This window comes from Erigeron canadensis, chromosome 5 (genome assembly GCF_010389155.1).
Source record: "Erigeron canadensis isolate Cc75 chromosome 5, C_canadensis_v1, whole genome shotgun sequence".
Taxonomy (NCBI): domain Eukaryota; kingdom Viridiplantae; phylum Streptophyta; class Magnoliopsida; order Asterales; family Asteraceae; genus Erigeron; species Erigeron canadensis.
The window spans coordinates 42,402,785-42,416,707 of record NC_057765.1 but is presented as its reverse complement, the minus strand read 5'-3'; the positions used below and the strand labels follow the sequence as shown (position 1 = coordinate 42,416,707).

General features: G+C 35.0%; 3 protein-coding genes across 4 annotated transcripts; 2 read left to right on the top strand and 1 right to left on the bottom strand.

The window, feature by feature from the left end:
* The first annotated feature begins 384 nt into the window (after positions 1 to 384).
* On the top strand, positions 385 to 1,822 carry LOC122601853. Its single transcript, XM_043774587.1, has 2 exons — positions 385 to 985; positions 1,386 to 1,822. Exons 1-2 carry the CDS (start codon positions 385 to 387, stop codon positions 1,748 to 1,750), a joined length of 966 nt encoding a protein of 321 aa, XP_043630522.1. The 3' UTR covers positions 1,751 to 1,822.
* A 1,874-nt stretch (positions 1,823 to 3,696) lies between these two features.
* Positions 3,697 to 8,492, top strand: LOC122600500 (dihydropyrimidinase). Of its 2 annotated transcripts, XM_043773223.1 has the most exons (13): positions 3,697 to 3,822; positions 4,077 to 4,232; positions 4,580 to 4,631; positions 4,724 to 4,993; positions 5,078 to 5,289; positions 5,646 to 5,766; positions 5,922 to 6,009; positions 6,101 to 6,179; positions 6,846 to 6,933; positions 7,072 to 7,112; positions 7,204 to 7,256; positions 7,349 to 7,505; positions 7,947 to 8,492. In XM_043773223.1, the coding sequence occupies exons 1-13, from the start codon at positions 3,754 to 3,756 to the stop codon at positions 8,136 to 8,138; spliced, it is 1,578 nt and encodes a 525-aa protein (XP_043629158.1). In that variant the 5' UTR covers positions 3,697 to 3,753; the 3' UTR covers positions 8,139 to 8,492. The 2 variants fall into 2 exon arrangements, with proteins under 2 accessions (XP_043629158.1, XP_043629159.1); XM_043773224.1 differs by lacking the exons at positions 3,697 to 3,822; positions 4,077 to 4,232 and adding an exon at positions 4,461 to 4,501.
* A 689-nt stretch (positions 8,493 to 9,181) lies between these two features.
* Positions 9,182 to 12,513, bottom strand: LOC122600498 (calcium-dependent protein kinase 17-like). The gene is made up of 8 exons (XM_043773222.1): positions 11,759 to 12,513; positions 11,506 to 11,649; positions 11,227 to 11,379; positions 10,994 to 11,109; positions 10,692 to 10,862; positions 10,446 to 10,573; positions 10,037 to 10,136; positions 9,182 to 9,956 (listed from the first exon to the last, which is right to left on the bottom strand). The coding sequence occupies exons 1-8, from the start codon at positions 12,417 to 12,419 to the stop codon at positions 9,849 to 9,851; spliced, it is 1,581 nt and encodes a 526-aa protein (XP_043629157.1). The 5' UTR covers positions 12,420 to 12,513; the 3' UTR covers positions 9,182 to 9,848.
* Positions 12,514 to 13,923: the final 1,410 nt, after the last annotated feature.

Genomic DNA, 13,923 nt, shown 5'->3' with positions numbered 1-13,923 from the left:
GTATATCAATCACTTCAATTTAATTTTATCGCACCTTGAATCCTTGATTTCGAAATTCACTTTAAATAAAGCAAAATGGTTAATGATAGACATATTATTTCCTTTTATCATAAAGTTATTGTTTGAAAAAGGGTTGACAGAAAAGCCATTTTTATATTCAATTCAAAAACTTGTGATTGAATTCCTTGAGTCATACAAGTCAAATTATGTAACTTTTATGTTAAATGCCACAAAGTTTGCCATTAGGGATGTACATTTCCAAAATTACAAGCAAAGTGACACCAATACGTGTAATTAGGCACATCCATAGCTAAAGGCAACCATTTTGCCCACAACTATAAAAACCCCTTTTTTTCATAAACCCCTTAATTCTTTCATCAAAATATGGATTTCCCTTCCTTGTATCCGGGTGCACCCACAAGCCCTCAAAGCTTGTACTTCTACACCGCACCATCGAGCCCTATGCAGCCAAACGACCTTGATCACTCGGCGTCAAATGGCTATGAGTTTGAATTCAAGGTCACTAGCCGGATGTTTATCAATCGTTGTGAGTCTCGAGAAACGTATCCCTCTTTTTGGTGGACAAAGAAAAATGAGAATGAACAGCAACAAATGTATCGTTTACCTGGACGGGCTAAATCATTTTGTAGCGGGGAGGTAAATTTGCCTTTGAAACCGCCTCCAAGGATCCAGAGTACATCGGTTTCATCATCACCAAGCAGGTCTCCAAACTCGTTTCTAAGGAATCCATTTGCTCGGTCTTGTGCTTGGAATGATGATTTTGATCCTTTTCAATTTGCTTTGGAGAAAGTTAGTGATGAAACAAGGGCAAGAATGAGTTTTCATAGACGGTCACAGTCATATTCTGCGTATCGAACTAGTGGTGTCGCACATTGGCTCGATCATGGCTTGGTGGACCAGAATAACGAGCACCATAAGCAAGGGAGAAAGCCTAATTGTAAGGGATCCTCGACTTTCGAACATGGTATGCACTTTATTACAATTTTTGTACATGTTATTGAAATAATATTATGAATGATATACTTTTGATTATTTCAAAATTTGGAAAATTGGTGTTGGTCTTTTGTTACGATAATCATATCGGAACTAATACTCTAATAACTATAACAACAATAAAATACTTCTTTTAGATAAAAGGTGTTTTGGCTTTGATATGACATGTATCAAAAAGTACCATTCACAGGTATGAAATAACCATTTTGACCAAATTATCTAAACTGTATATTTATTTCATATATAACTCATCCGTAAAAAAAAATAAAAAAAATCTTCAAAATAATCAAAGTTGTATTTTATTTTTTTTCTTGCTGAAAAACACATGCTTTTTTACATCAGAATTTTTTTTCTACGATGTTCACATATAGGTATGCGTATGAAGCCTAACGAACATTTGAAACCGAGGGGACCAACACTCGCGGAAATGTTGGAGAGCAGACAACCGGTATACCCAAGACGTGGCATTCATAGTACAGAACCCATTGCCAAATTGCGGTCAAAGAATCCGATGGTTCGGACGACTAAAGATCCAAGGTTTGGGAGAAGGGTGAAAGATTCAGCCCATGAGCCCATAAAAGCTAGAAACGAGTCAAATAGTGGTACAGAATCAAAGATGCATAGAGTGATGTCTTTTTTGTTCAAGTTAAAAAAGAGTAATAATAATGAAAATAGAAGATGGAAATTACGTCGTTGCTTAGGATATGCTCCTAAGAGCCCACCATTTATGAAGTAAAATAGTTTCATAGGACTTCCTTTATTTGTGATTTAAGTAACATAAATATAAAAATGCATGTTACTACTTCTACTTAATCTTGTTTATTGCTTGTTGGTCGATGCACCTCCAGTCATCCAAATTATTAGTAACATATTTTTGCAAATAAAATCGAGTACATACTACATAGTGTCACGTTTTTTCATGTTTAAATATGGTCTGATAAGTTATTAAGCTAGATTGATTTTGGGCCATGGCCCAAAAGTGAAATATGGGTTTATCATTATAGTGAACAGTGAGCACCCAGTAGCCTGCTCAATGATCCATTCTAACAGATGACACATTTACACGTATAACGTATCATAAAAACATGAGATGATTTTGATCATTTGCCATGAAAATTAGTCCGATTTCTTAATTGAGGCGATATAATGGATTGGTCGATAATGGTTGAAAATGACCTTTATTTTATTTTATTATTATTATATCATGTGACGGATATATGTGTACACCGTTAAACTAGATGACTCGTTTTATTATGAGAAGTGATATTAGTATCACAAATAATGACTTATTTACTATGTTGTGTAACATTTATATCATATTGTACAAGTCAGTATAGCAAAAGTTTGATAAATTTATTAATTGATGTGATACGAATATCAATTCTTTTTATTATAACAATTTTTTTTTGAAAATTAAACTTGATCAAATTACAACTCAAAATAACAGTCTCCCGATAATAGGGTCTACAATTGATTTCATCAATTATATTAATAACAACTTTTTTAGAATATAAACGATATATTACTATAGAAAGATTCTTTTTTTTAGAAAAGAAACCTTTATTTAAAAATTACATGTAATCCATGTTGGGAGTTACGTAACTAGCTTGATCCACTAATGCCGGTCAAATGATGCAATCTGTGGTCTTCAACAAGTTTTATGTTAGTTACAGATGTTGTCCCTGGATTATATTTTAGTTGCAATCATTGTCCACCAAGTTGCAACATGGTTCTGACTAGCTCCAATCTCACATTTATAAAAGTGATGTTGTTTAACATATCACTTTTATGTCTGTTTATTTATACAATTGCAACCTTTGATAGACAAGCTGTTATGATGGAACAAACAATTATTCCATATTCACTAAAGCATTTGGTAACTTTAAAGTGACAAATTCAATTTCTGTTGGTGTAAAAAGCAACTTATCATCAATCAATTCATTTACCTCTAATACCGTTTAAAGTTAATGTTTGGATTTAATTATGTTGTTTGATATTACAATAATCAGTTTAGGTTTTAGAATTCCATCTCTTAGAAGAGATAATGAGAAATCAGTCAACTTTTTTTAAGTGTATGGTAATTTTATATACTCTAAAAAGTTAAAGAGTAAAATGACAAAAAAAAAAGACATTTAATTAAGTTGACTGATGAGAAATTGTGAATAAAAGTGTGGGAAAAGGTGGCTTATAAAGGTGTATTAGGAAAATTAATGGCGGAAGAACAAATATAATAAGCGATTGGTGTAGTAGGAGGGGACCTACTTTTGGATTATCACGTTTCCAAAAGCCTAAAACTCTAATTTATATTTTTTTTAACAAACACTCAAATTAGATTATTTTTTTTTTATGATTTTAGTAAAAAATCAGGTTAAATATGTAATCAGAAACACATTTTAAAAATGAAGAGATCATTTTCGTTCCCATTAAAAATATTTGATTTATTACTTTCAAGATTACGAACTTAGAATTAAACTCATCAATCTTATTATACTTCAAATCCATCAAAAGTATGAGATTTTAAAACTTGTAACTTACAAAATCCATTTATTCAAATTAAAATCCATTTTATTGAACAACCAGATTGCTTACGGCATATATGAAAGTTAAGGTACCAAAATTGTAACCTGCATATTTAGTCAAACATAAGAAAAAAAACACCTTCATTATCTTGTATCTATTCATCACACAAACTGTACATAATCAATAGAATCAGAATCTTTCTCCTCTAAATTCAAAAAAATGTTGCGTATACGATCGCTGATCATTTTCCTATCAATTTCACTATTTCCATTTTCGGCATTGACCCAGGTACTGTTTCGATTCTTTGGTTTCATTTCAGTCAATGCTTCCTAATTTTCACAAAAAAACAAGATTATTGAGATGAAGTTCAAAATCAGTAATTCCAGGGGTTTAAATGTAAAACTATCCTAAAAGATTTTAAATTTTGCCAAGTTGGAGTTTGTAACTTGGAGTTGTTGTTGTTGGTAGTTTTTTTCAATTTTGCCAATATTTGAAACTATTCTAAAAGATTTTAATTGTTTAATGGAAAATGGAATTTACAGGTTTATAATTCTGGGCTTGGATATGGTGATTCAGATAATGGGTCACCATCAAAGATATTGATAAAGGGGGGCACAGTTGTAAATGCTGATCATCAGGAGCTTGCTGATGTTTATGTGGAGGATGGGGTGATTGTTGCTGTTAGGCCTAATATTAAGGTATTTCTCGAACTCGATATCGTGTCTTTTATGCTCTCGAAAGTTGGTTTTTATTAGTTATGGACATGTACTGATGTATACTATTAGATACTTGGTTGTTTATATTATCAAATGTGTTGATCAAGAGAAAAGAATACAAATTGAACTATTCCAAATTATGAGATGGTTATATTAGTTTATCTCTGTGAAATATGATTTTAAATCGATTTTTGATATATACGCATGTAGCCTGTGTTGCAGGGATGTGGGTATGGGACGCGGTCACACGGGTATGTGATATGTGGGATAAACTATATGTAACAAATTGAGGGTCTCTTTATGTATGTGATGAGTTCTATTTCAAGCAGGTTGGTGATGGCGTCAGAGTCGTTGATGCGACCGGAAAATTTGTCATGCCAGGTAAAGTTTGTTGTTTGCTAATGATGAAAAGTCATGATACATTCTCGTTGATAGTTTGAGGACATCACTCATTTTGACTTGTGATGTTGCAGGAGGAATTGATCCTCACACACACTTGGCTATGGAGTTCATGGGCACCGAGACAATTGACAATTTTTTCAGTGGTCAAGCAGCTGCATTAGCGGGCGGGACAACCATGCATATTGATTTTGTTATTCCTGTAGAAGGTAGCTTATCTAGAGGTTACGAAGCGTATGTTGAAAAAGCAAAGTTGGCTTGCATGGATTACGGCTTTCACATGGCAATCACAAAATGGGATGATACTGTTTCCAAGGAGATGGAAATTATGGTTAAGGAGAAAGGTTTGGATTTTCCAGTCATGAAGATTGAAAGCGTATTTTCGTTCTTGAAATGACTAAAGTAGTTGTTCCTGTCCTGACCTACAGGTATCAACTCTTTTAAGTTTTTCATGGCTTATAAGGGTTCTCTTATGATCAGTGACGAGCTTCTGTTGGAGGGTCTTAAAAAATGCAAGTCTCTTGGTGCATTGGCAATGGTTCATGCTGAAAATGGTGATGCCGTTTTTGAAGGACAGACAAGAATGATTGAACTTGGTATAACTGGTCCAGAAGGACATGCTTTATCAAGGCCTCCTGTGGTAAGTGATTAATTAGATCTATCTAAGGTTCATTTATGCTTTAAAGAATATATGTTAGTGATTTGTACATCATATTATATGATGCAAATTTTGTTTATAGTTTATGCAGACTTATACTCATGTATATTTGCATATTGCTTTTAAGTGTGTTTTAGTCTCTATAATTCTGAGGTTATCTTCTTTAAAAGTTTGCATTTCATATTTTTATGAGTTTGTCTCAATTTATGAACCGGTATTTTTATTTTACCAACATGATGCTCTTATTAGATTACAGCTCAAGCTATTCGTTTTGCTAATGCATCATACGTCTGGCTATTGCTTGAAACAAATGTTAACTTGTGTCGGTGTTATTGCAGTTGGAAGGAGAGGCTACAGCTCGAGCTATTCGTTTGGCTGCTTTTGTTAATGCGCCATTGTACATTGTTCATGTCATGAGCACTGATGCTATGGAAGAAATAGCAAGGGCTCAAAAATCAGGTTTGTGAAGAGAATAAGAAGACGACCTATAACAATGTTTATTTTCCAGAAATAAAACTATAAAAAGCATTTTTATTTTGTTTTTTTGTTTTTTAATTTGGGAGGATATCGGCAATAAATTTGTTTTAATTTATTCTCCTTCTTTTGAACAAAAGGGCAAAGGGTTATTGGAGAGCCTGTGGTTTCTGGCTTGATTCTCGATGATTCTGTCCTATGGGATCCTGATTTCATCACAGCAGCAAAGCAAGTGACGATCCTTTTATTCTTTTGTGCTTCATTTTCAAATGAAATTCTCAGTAGTACATTGAAGTTGAATAACTGTGTTTTCATTTAGGTTTGTCATGAGCCCACCAATAAGAGCACCAGGGCATGGGAAAACACTTCAAGCAGCATTATCAACTGGAATATTAAAGGTTATATTGACACAGATATCTAAATGACTGTTTATACTTGTTTTGTTTCCTGCCTTATTATGGGTGGCCTACTCAAGTTATATTCCCTTGGGTGTGGTTCTTATTTATAGTAGACGTTGAAAAATGTTAGGTCAGATTGGGCAATGGCTCATGATGGGTACGTACTGAAATGCATTGGTTTATAGTAATCTTTGAAACAGTTTGGGTTCGGTTGGGTTGACCTGCAAAGTTATACTATTCCATATCGACCATTTATAAAGTAAACATTTAGGTATCTAACACGGCAATTATAATTACCAAAACTATGTTATGTCAGCAATCTCTAAAGTATACGAATTGGGAAGCTACTCGTATATATTAACAAGTTCAACTTGGGTGACTCTCAACCTGTATGACCTTTCCGAACCATTTGACCGATTTCCCTGTTAGTTAATTCATTTGATTTGATATTTTTGACCCCTTAAGAGTAAACCACAATCCAAATCAGGCCCTTTATAAGTAAATTCTATAGATAAATAAAATAAAAGAATCCATCGTACAATACAAAGTAGGATTGCCACTAAGGCAACCAAAATCCGAGACATGCCCCGGATAGTGACTCGCATGCACCATAGTATTGTCGGCCATATGTTTCTCTATGGTTACATACATGGTCTATTTGTGCAGCTTGTTGGAACAGATCACTGCACATTCAACTCTAAACAAAAGTCGCTTGGAATTGATGATTTCCGCAAAATACCAAACGGTGTTAATGGTAATTACAGATTTTATGCTTTGTATACGTCCTTAACCAGTTGACCCTGACCTTGTGGTCTCATGGTAAAAGATAAAAATGTTGGCCATTGAGCTTTGTCCTTCCTGATTTTGCGGGTGCACATGCATTTTTACGCAGGTCTTGAGGAAAGGATGCATCTTGTTTGGGATGCGATGGTGGTAAGAAAATATATATTTCGCAGCTTGATTTTAAGTACAGTATACCATATTAATAGGATTTTTTATTCGTATTTCTGTATGGCGATTCCAGGAATCAGGCCAGATATCCGCAACCGACTATGTTCGTGTAACAAGTACAGAATGGTAATGCAATTCCCTCTTCATCTCTTGTATGGTCAGTTTTTAGCAGAGATTGCATTTCAGCTTATTTATTTTTGACATGTTTTTTGTTTCAGTGCCAAATTGTTCAATATATATCCGAGAAAAGGGGCTATACTTGCAGGATCAGATGCAGATATTATCGTATTTAATCCAAATACAACTTTTCACATTAGCGCCCGGTCTCATCATTCTAGATCAGACACAAATGTCTATGAGGGAAGATCGGGAAAGGTAATTCATTTTGTCTTTTCACAGTTGCGTATTACAGCGATATACTAAATTCATGCTTTATCATTGACTTGAAAAACTTATCCTTGACCAATGACCAATCCACTTTCCTAATTTTAGTTATTCTTTAGTGATATTTCTTCTTTTCTTTAAGTTCTCTTATTTGCTTGCAACTTCTCCCGAGATTTATTAAAACCACACGTCCAACCAATGAAGAGGCTTCTAGTCTCATGATTTTGTATGTTATATGAAGATGGCAAAATGAGTGAGTCGGGAGGGTTGGTTAAAAGGATAAATGGTAATTTTCAATGCTGTCTGGGTGGAGTTTGGTTGACCCAACTTCAGATACATGAGTCAAAATTGTGCTTTGAGGTGTTAGATGCATGTTATATTGAAGTCTATATGTTCTTTTGGTTTTGAAAGATATCCTACCTGTGTGCTCAGGGGAAGGTTGAAGTAACAATTTCTGGTGGTAGAATCGTATGGGAAAATGAAGAACTGAAGGTTGCTCCTGGATCTGGCAAGTATATATCGATGCCTCCTTTCAATTATCTTTATCATGGTATTGATAAAGCAGATGCAAACTACCTTGCCTCTCTTAAAGCTCCTGTAAATCGTATCAGACCAACTCAATAAGCTGTAAGGAGAATACAAGCACTTTGACCACTAAGGTAAAACTGGCCATTGCTTATTTAAATAAATCCTCTAAAACTAAACTATACTTCATTAAACGTTACCTTAAAAAAATGGTGCTATTCATGTGAGATAGGTTATAGTTTTCTTGCATCAATGTCCTAGGATTAACCTCAATGTCTAAAAGCATGTAATTCTTGATTTCTTGCACGATATATTATTAGGTTGCCTTTTCGAATACTTAGAAGAATTAAGAACCTCATTTGTATATACGGGTGTTTTGGTAAGTCTTTGTCTAAACAATGTAGCTCGGTGTATGGAAATAAAAGAGCATCGTAGTCCGTAAATATTCTCATATTCGTTGTAGCCTTGTAGTCCGTGAAAGTTGCTCCTAATCATAAGTGTACAACTATATATTCGTTCTGCATGATTGTACTTTCCATATGGATACTTTATTTTATTTTTGTATGTCCTTTATGTCTTTATGATTTTCATACAAGTGTATGCATAATGCATTTGTGACAAACTGTTAGTTTTAAGTGTACTTTGAGGAATACTTTGATGAAGATACAAATCTTAGATGGATAATCACAGAATGAATGTCAAACCTTATTATTGTACCTAAATTGCTACTGTTAATGGTTTTAGTTGGGTTAGTAAACTTAAGAGCAATCATAATGGTACCACGCCTATTAATCATGGTCTGACGGTCTGTTTCTCGATAGTTCCTTCGCGTTTAAGGTCTGAATCTTCACAAGATGTTCTTTCCTGTGATAAAGCCCCACTATTCAGCTTGCTGCTATTGTTACATATCTTGGTAGGGACATTAGCTAAGTTGATGTTATAAGGCAACGTTCCATGGGAATCTTACCCAGCCTATAACACGACTCAGTCGCTAGGAGGTCTTGATTTCACCAAGCCTCAAACATTTAATATATTATTAATCTACTGTCCCAACACGTTGCTCGATCATGGTTGAAAAGCTTCTCTTCAAGACACTTTCTTCATTATAATACCTAAACTTTGTGAATGCGTGTTGGCTCATATCTTTTTTGGTCTGGGTGGGTATTATTTTCGTAGATAGCTCTATCTTCTTTAATACCAAGTTGATTTAGATGTTACACACTTGTTTTGCATCATGGGATGTTAGGTGTTGGGGATACTTCCTTGGAGTTTACGCTACCTTCACCTATCATGATCTGCATTAGAGTAACGAAAATATTTGCTTGATATTCTTCATGATATTGATTTTGCTGGCTTTTAGCCGGTATCTTCTCATTCTCGTGATGATCCTTTGTTCAATCCTTCTTTTATAATGGACTATTGTTAGTGCATTCCAGTTCATTATACCAACTTGACCTTGATTTGCATATGATTCAAGTACATTCAGGTATTCATTCATAAACATGACAGGAGCTAACTAGGTATGTTTCCTTACACACACATTAGTTAGATAATCCCATCAATAATAGCTCTCTTTTTTCTCTTCGTATTACAAGTATACACGAAAAATTTGTCTGCTGAATCTGTTCCTACAATTTGAATGGTTAATTCTGTGGAGATTAATCCATAATTCAGCAATTATCCTCATTTCATCAGAGGTGACGCGGGTTCTGCAACAAACTCTGAGTAGTATTATGAACGACCTTCTCATCCTTATGTTTATGGAAAGTAAAGCGCTGTATGTACTCCTAGTGTAACCAATGAGCAAAATCATATTGCTGGAACAAATGAATCTCTTCGCCTCTTTGGATTTACACTGGCTTCTCTGTTGCCTTTTCTCATCATTGCCACAAACTCGTCGTAGTTGATCCGACCATCCTGCAAAGTTAAAAGCATTCATCACTTGCCATATATATATGATAAGAATAATTAAGTTCTGTTTCAATTTGACCACTTACGTTATCGGTATCAATCTCTGATACTATTTCTTTTATGTCCCTTCCATCATTCATGCCATATTCGCGGATAGCTTGCTCCATTTCTTCTATAGTTATGTACCTGGCATCATAGAACACAATCAGATATAACATACTACTTTCTTGTTTTTTTTTTTCCCAAACATTCAGTCGGTACGCGACATCAGGGAAACCTCACCGTATAATGGTGAAGCCTTGCACGTACCCTAGACAACGAGATGTTGACCATGGGCCGTTACAAGTATTCTGAGGAAAAAAACCCAAGACTTGTCATCCCTAAGGATCGAACTCAAGACCTTGGGTAAAACCTGAGATGCCTCTAACCAGTTGGACTAGTCATCATTGGCTCTTTCTTGTTCTTTTACTAGAGATCTCTGTAAGGTTTCCTTACCCACTGTTATCTTTATCAAAGTATTGGAATGCAGTATAGAGATGTTCTTCTCTATCCATCCTGTTCAAATGCATTGTTGCTGTTATGAACTCGTCATAATCTATGGTTCCATTCCCATCTGCATCTGCCTGTTTTGTGTCATTTTTTCAAATGATCAATATGGTTTTTAGGTATTAGTTTCTATATGAGCCTGTTTGATGAAAAAGCTTCAAATAATTAATAGTAGAATTCGGCTGGGATTCTTACAGCTTCCAGTAGCTGTTTAACTTCACTTTCGGTTAGTTTTGTTGTCCCTTGCTTGGAAAGCCCGTGTTTTAGCTCTTCAAGCGTTATTGTTCCACTGTTATCAGTATCCATCCCTTTGAACATTTCCTTTAAGCCCATGATTTCTTCCTCTGATAGACACCCTGCAATCACCTAAAAAAAACACTAAAATTAGATATATTTCCTTCCATATGTTGTTTCAAAGCTGCATAACCTAAGCATTGTCGTCATTTCAACTTCTCAATCATATGTACTCTATCATAAACTTTAGGTGTAGTTAGTACCCGAAGAGCAACTTTCTTGAACTTGTTCATGGCTCTAAATTGTTTTAGCCTGCCCATAACCGCATTATCAAGTGGTGTATCAGGTGCTTCTCCATCTTCTTTAATCCATGGATGTGCTGAAGTGAAATAGACCATTCAATCATGCCATAGACTATATGCATACATGTAAAATTCTTTCATACCATACATAGTGGTATGAAATGCCTACATATTCTTGTTTGATTACTGCTTACCAAGCACTTGATGTGCCGTCAACCGCTGTTTGGGATCTGAATTCAACATCTTCTTAACGAGATCTTTGGCCTGAGGAGATATCATAGGCCAGGGGTCACTTGTAAAATCGACATGGCCACGCAAAATTGCATTGAATATCCCATGCTCTGATTCTGTAATAACACAACATTTTCCTCAATTAGTTCTTAGTTTGTCTTGTCGCCTAAAAACAATCTATGAAGATTTCATTCAATGCATATATTGTTATTCATTTTTGACATCAGGAATCTCTACCTTACCTGCCCAGAAAGGAGGAACTCCACAAAGAAGTATATATAACATGACACCGATGCTCCATATATCGACTTCTGGTCCATATTTTCTTTTCAATACCTCGGGTGCGATATAATATGCACTTCCGACAATATCACTGAATACCTCGCCTGCATTATATCATTTTAAAGATTTCAGATCATGCATATTACTTTAGTTATGTTTCAAATTGTTCGTCACCATATAACAGGGATAATCTATATTATATGTATATATAACCTTGTTTGTAGAAAACTGAGAGACCGAAATCTGTAGCCTTAAGGGGAGCGTTTTCATCTTTATTCAAAAGAAGAAAATTTTCGGGCTTTAGATCTCTATGAATAACTCCCATCGAATGACAAGTATGAACAATTTGAACGATGGTTCTAAGCAACGAGGCAGCACCCCTTTCGGTATAATAACCCTTGGCTATAATCCGATCAAATAACTCTCCACCAGCACATAGCTCCATTACCAAATGAACCGAATGTTTGTCCTCAAATGCACCCTTAAGGTCCACAATATTTGCTTGTCCGCTTAAATGATGCATGATCTGTACTTCTCTCCTGACATCCTCCATATCTTCTTTATTTACAAGTTTTCGTTTGGCTATAGTTTTGCATGCAAATTGTTCTCCTGATTGTTTGCTCGTACACAAATGTGTGACACCAAACTGGCCCCTGCCAAGCTCTTTGCCAATCGTGTAAACATTGCGGATATCTTCCATTGGACGTCCCAATACGGTGCCTATAGGGGATGGTTTGCCAGCTTTTGCTGTGGGTGATGAGGATGAGGAATGAGGGGTGTTTCTCGAATGATCGTTATGTGATCTTTCTCCATTGTTATGGTCGGATGGACCATCTTCCGTTGGAGGTTCTTTTTGGGAACAACAGTTCCCCATTGGTGAGATATCGGTCCGGTGGCAAATGTTATAATAGGGTTTTAGAATAATGTCGATGAAAAATAAAAGGTTTACACTTTAGAGAAACAAGAGACAGAGTTGGTTAGAGAATGATAGAGAAAGAAAGAAACAGAAAGAAAGAAAGAAAGAAAGTGAAAGTCGAGATAGATTGCAAAATGAAATGCAAGTGTGTGGAAACAAGACCATTTCAGGAAAGAATGATTGAGAGGGATTATAGGGGATGGAAATGGTCTTTGGAATTTCGTGTATTGACAGGTTTAAAGGGTAAATTACAAATAAAAAAAAATCCTAGTTTTGTAACAACATTATTTATACAAGGCACCTGCATTATTTCAAATCGTGCACGAATAAAATTTCATTATTTAAGTGTTTGAAACAACTAATAAGTTAGTCATACTTGGAAGAATGACAACAAAGCAACTACTACATCTGTTTCTTCTTCTTACATATTACAAGACAATCTTGCGGCCATTATTCGTGTACATGTAATACGTATGTTCGTCGCGCCATTTTAATTTGTGTTGATTTTTTAAAACGGCAAATATGTTGTACTCATAATTCATAAATTACCCAAATATATAATCTTAATCTACGTACCCGATGCTAACGATGCTTGGTTTTTACACTACTTGAGAGGGAAAAACTAGTTAGTAGTGTTACAAAGCTAGTAGTTGAGAAAAAGTAAAAAAAGAAAAAAGAAAAAAAAATAGATATGAAGTGAAGGAATAACAAGCTAAGTAAAAGGTCACTCATTTGCAAATAAATGTCAAAAACATCGACTATTTATGCACTATGTACATAATGTCATGCCAAATTTCGGCACACTAGTGCATGAAGTTGCTTTGATTCTAAGCGATTACTTGTCTGTAGAAATGCATATATAATATGGCCCTGATTTCTAAGAACCTTATTCTCATGCCTTGAAAAATCCATGTCGATCAAAATACATGGTTAAGTACTTCAAGGATGAGAGTATGAGACCAATACATATATACATATATTAAGAAGACATTCTTGTTGTGTATATTACTAATTTCCAAAGCCTCCTAACTATTAATCTTGTATATAATGTCACAAATTTATCCATAAGTACGTTTGTCTAGTATTGGGGAGTTCCGTATAATTAATTTCCTTGAACTTTTTATTCCTTTTTTTAAGGCAAATCGATACATACCAAAAGTTTCGTTTTCTTGGCAACCAAACAATTGATTTAAGTCACAATTCCAAATTGGGCAAATATGTGATTGTTTGGTGGCTCGTTAGTCAGCGTCCCCGACTCTCTTTCTTGAACTAGCCTTTTAAAGTAAGTTTTACATCTAACTTATGGTTTGATATGGGTTTAGTATGGAATAGGTTTATTTCGTATCAATACGTATCAGAGCTAAACTACCTATCAAAGGTTCCAACATTTGAAGTGGTGGCCTGGACCTGAAAAGGTTCCAACACTTGGAGTGGTGGCCTGGACCTGAAAAAGGAAGGATCC

What these genes read in the sequence shown, in the direction of transcription:
- LOC122601853 (XM_043774587.1), top strand. Translation starts at nt 385, where the DNA reads ATGGATTTCCCTTCCTTGTATCCGGGTGCACCCACAAGCCCTCAAAGC. An exon ending in ATCCTCGACTTTCGAACATG is followed by an intron (nt 986 to 1,385) that starts GTATGCACTTTA and finishes GTTCACATATAG; the next exon opens with GTATGCGTATGAAGCCTAAC.
- LOC122600500 (XM_043773223.1), top strand. Translation starts at nt 3,754, where the DNA reads ATGTTGCGTATACGATCGCTGATCATTTTCCTATCAATTTCACTATTT. An exon ending in CTGTTAGGCCTAATATTAAG is followed by an intron (nt 4,233 to 4,579) that starts GTATTTCTCGAA and finishes TATTTCAAGCAG; the next exon opens with GTTGGTGATGGCGTCAGAGT. An exon ending in TTGTTTGGGATGCGATGGTG is followed by an intron (nt 7,113 to 7,203) that starts GTAAGAAAATAT and finishes TGGCGATTCCAG; the next exon opens with GAATCAGGCCAGATATCCGC.
- LOC122600498 (XM_043773222.1), bottom strand. Translation starts at nt 12,419, where the DNA reads ATGGGGAACTGTTGTTCCCAAAAAGAACCTCCAACGGAAGATGGTCCA. An exon ending in CTCAGTTTTCTACAAACAAG is followed by an intron (nt 11,650 to 11,758) that starts GTTATATATACA and finishes GATATAATGCAG; the next exon opens with GCGAGGTATTCAGTGATATT. An exon ending in GACGGCACATCAAGTGCTTG is followed by an intron (nt 11,110 to 11,226) that starts GTAAGCAGTAAT and finishes ATTTCACTTCAG; the next exon opens with CACATCCATGGATTAAAGAA.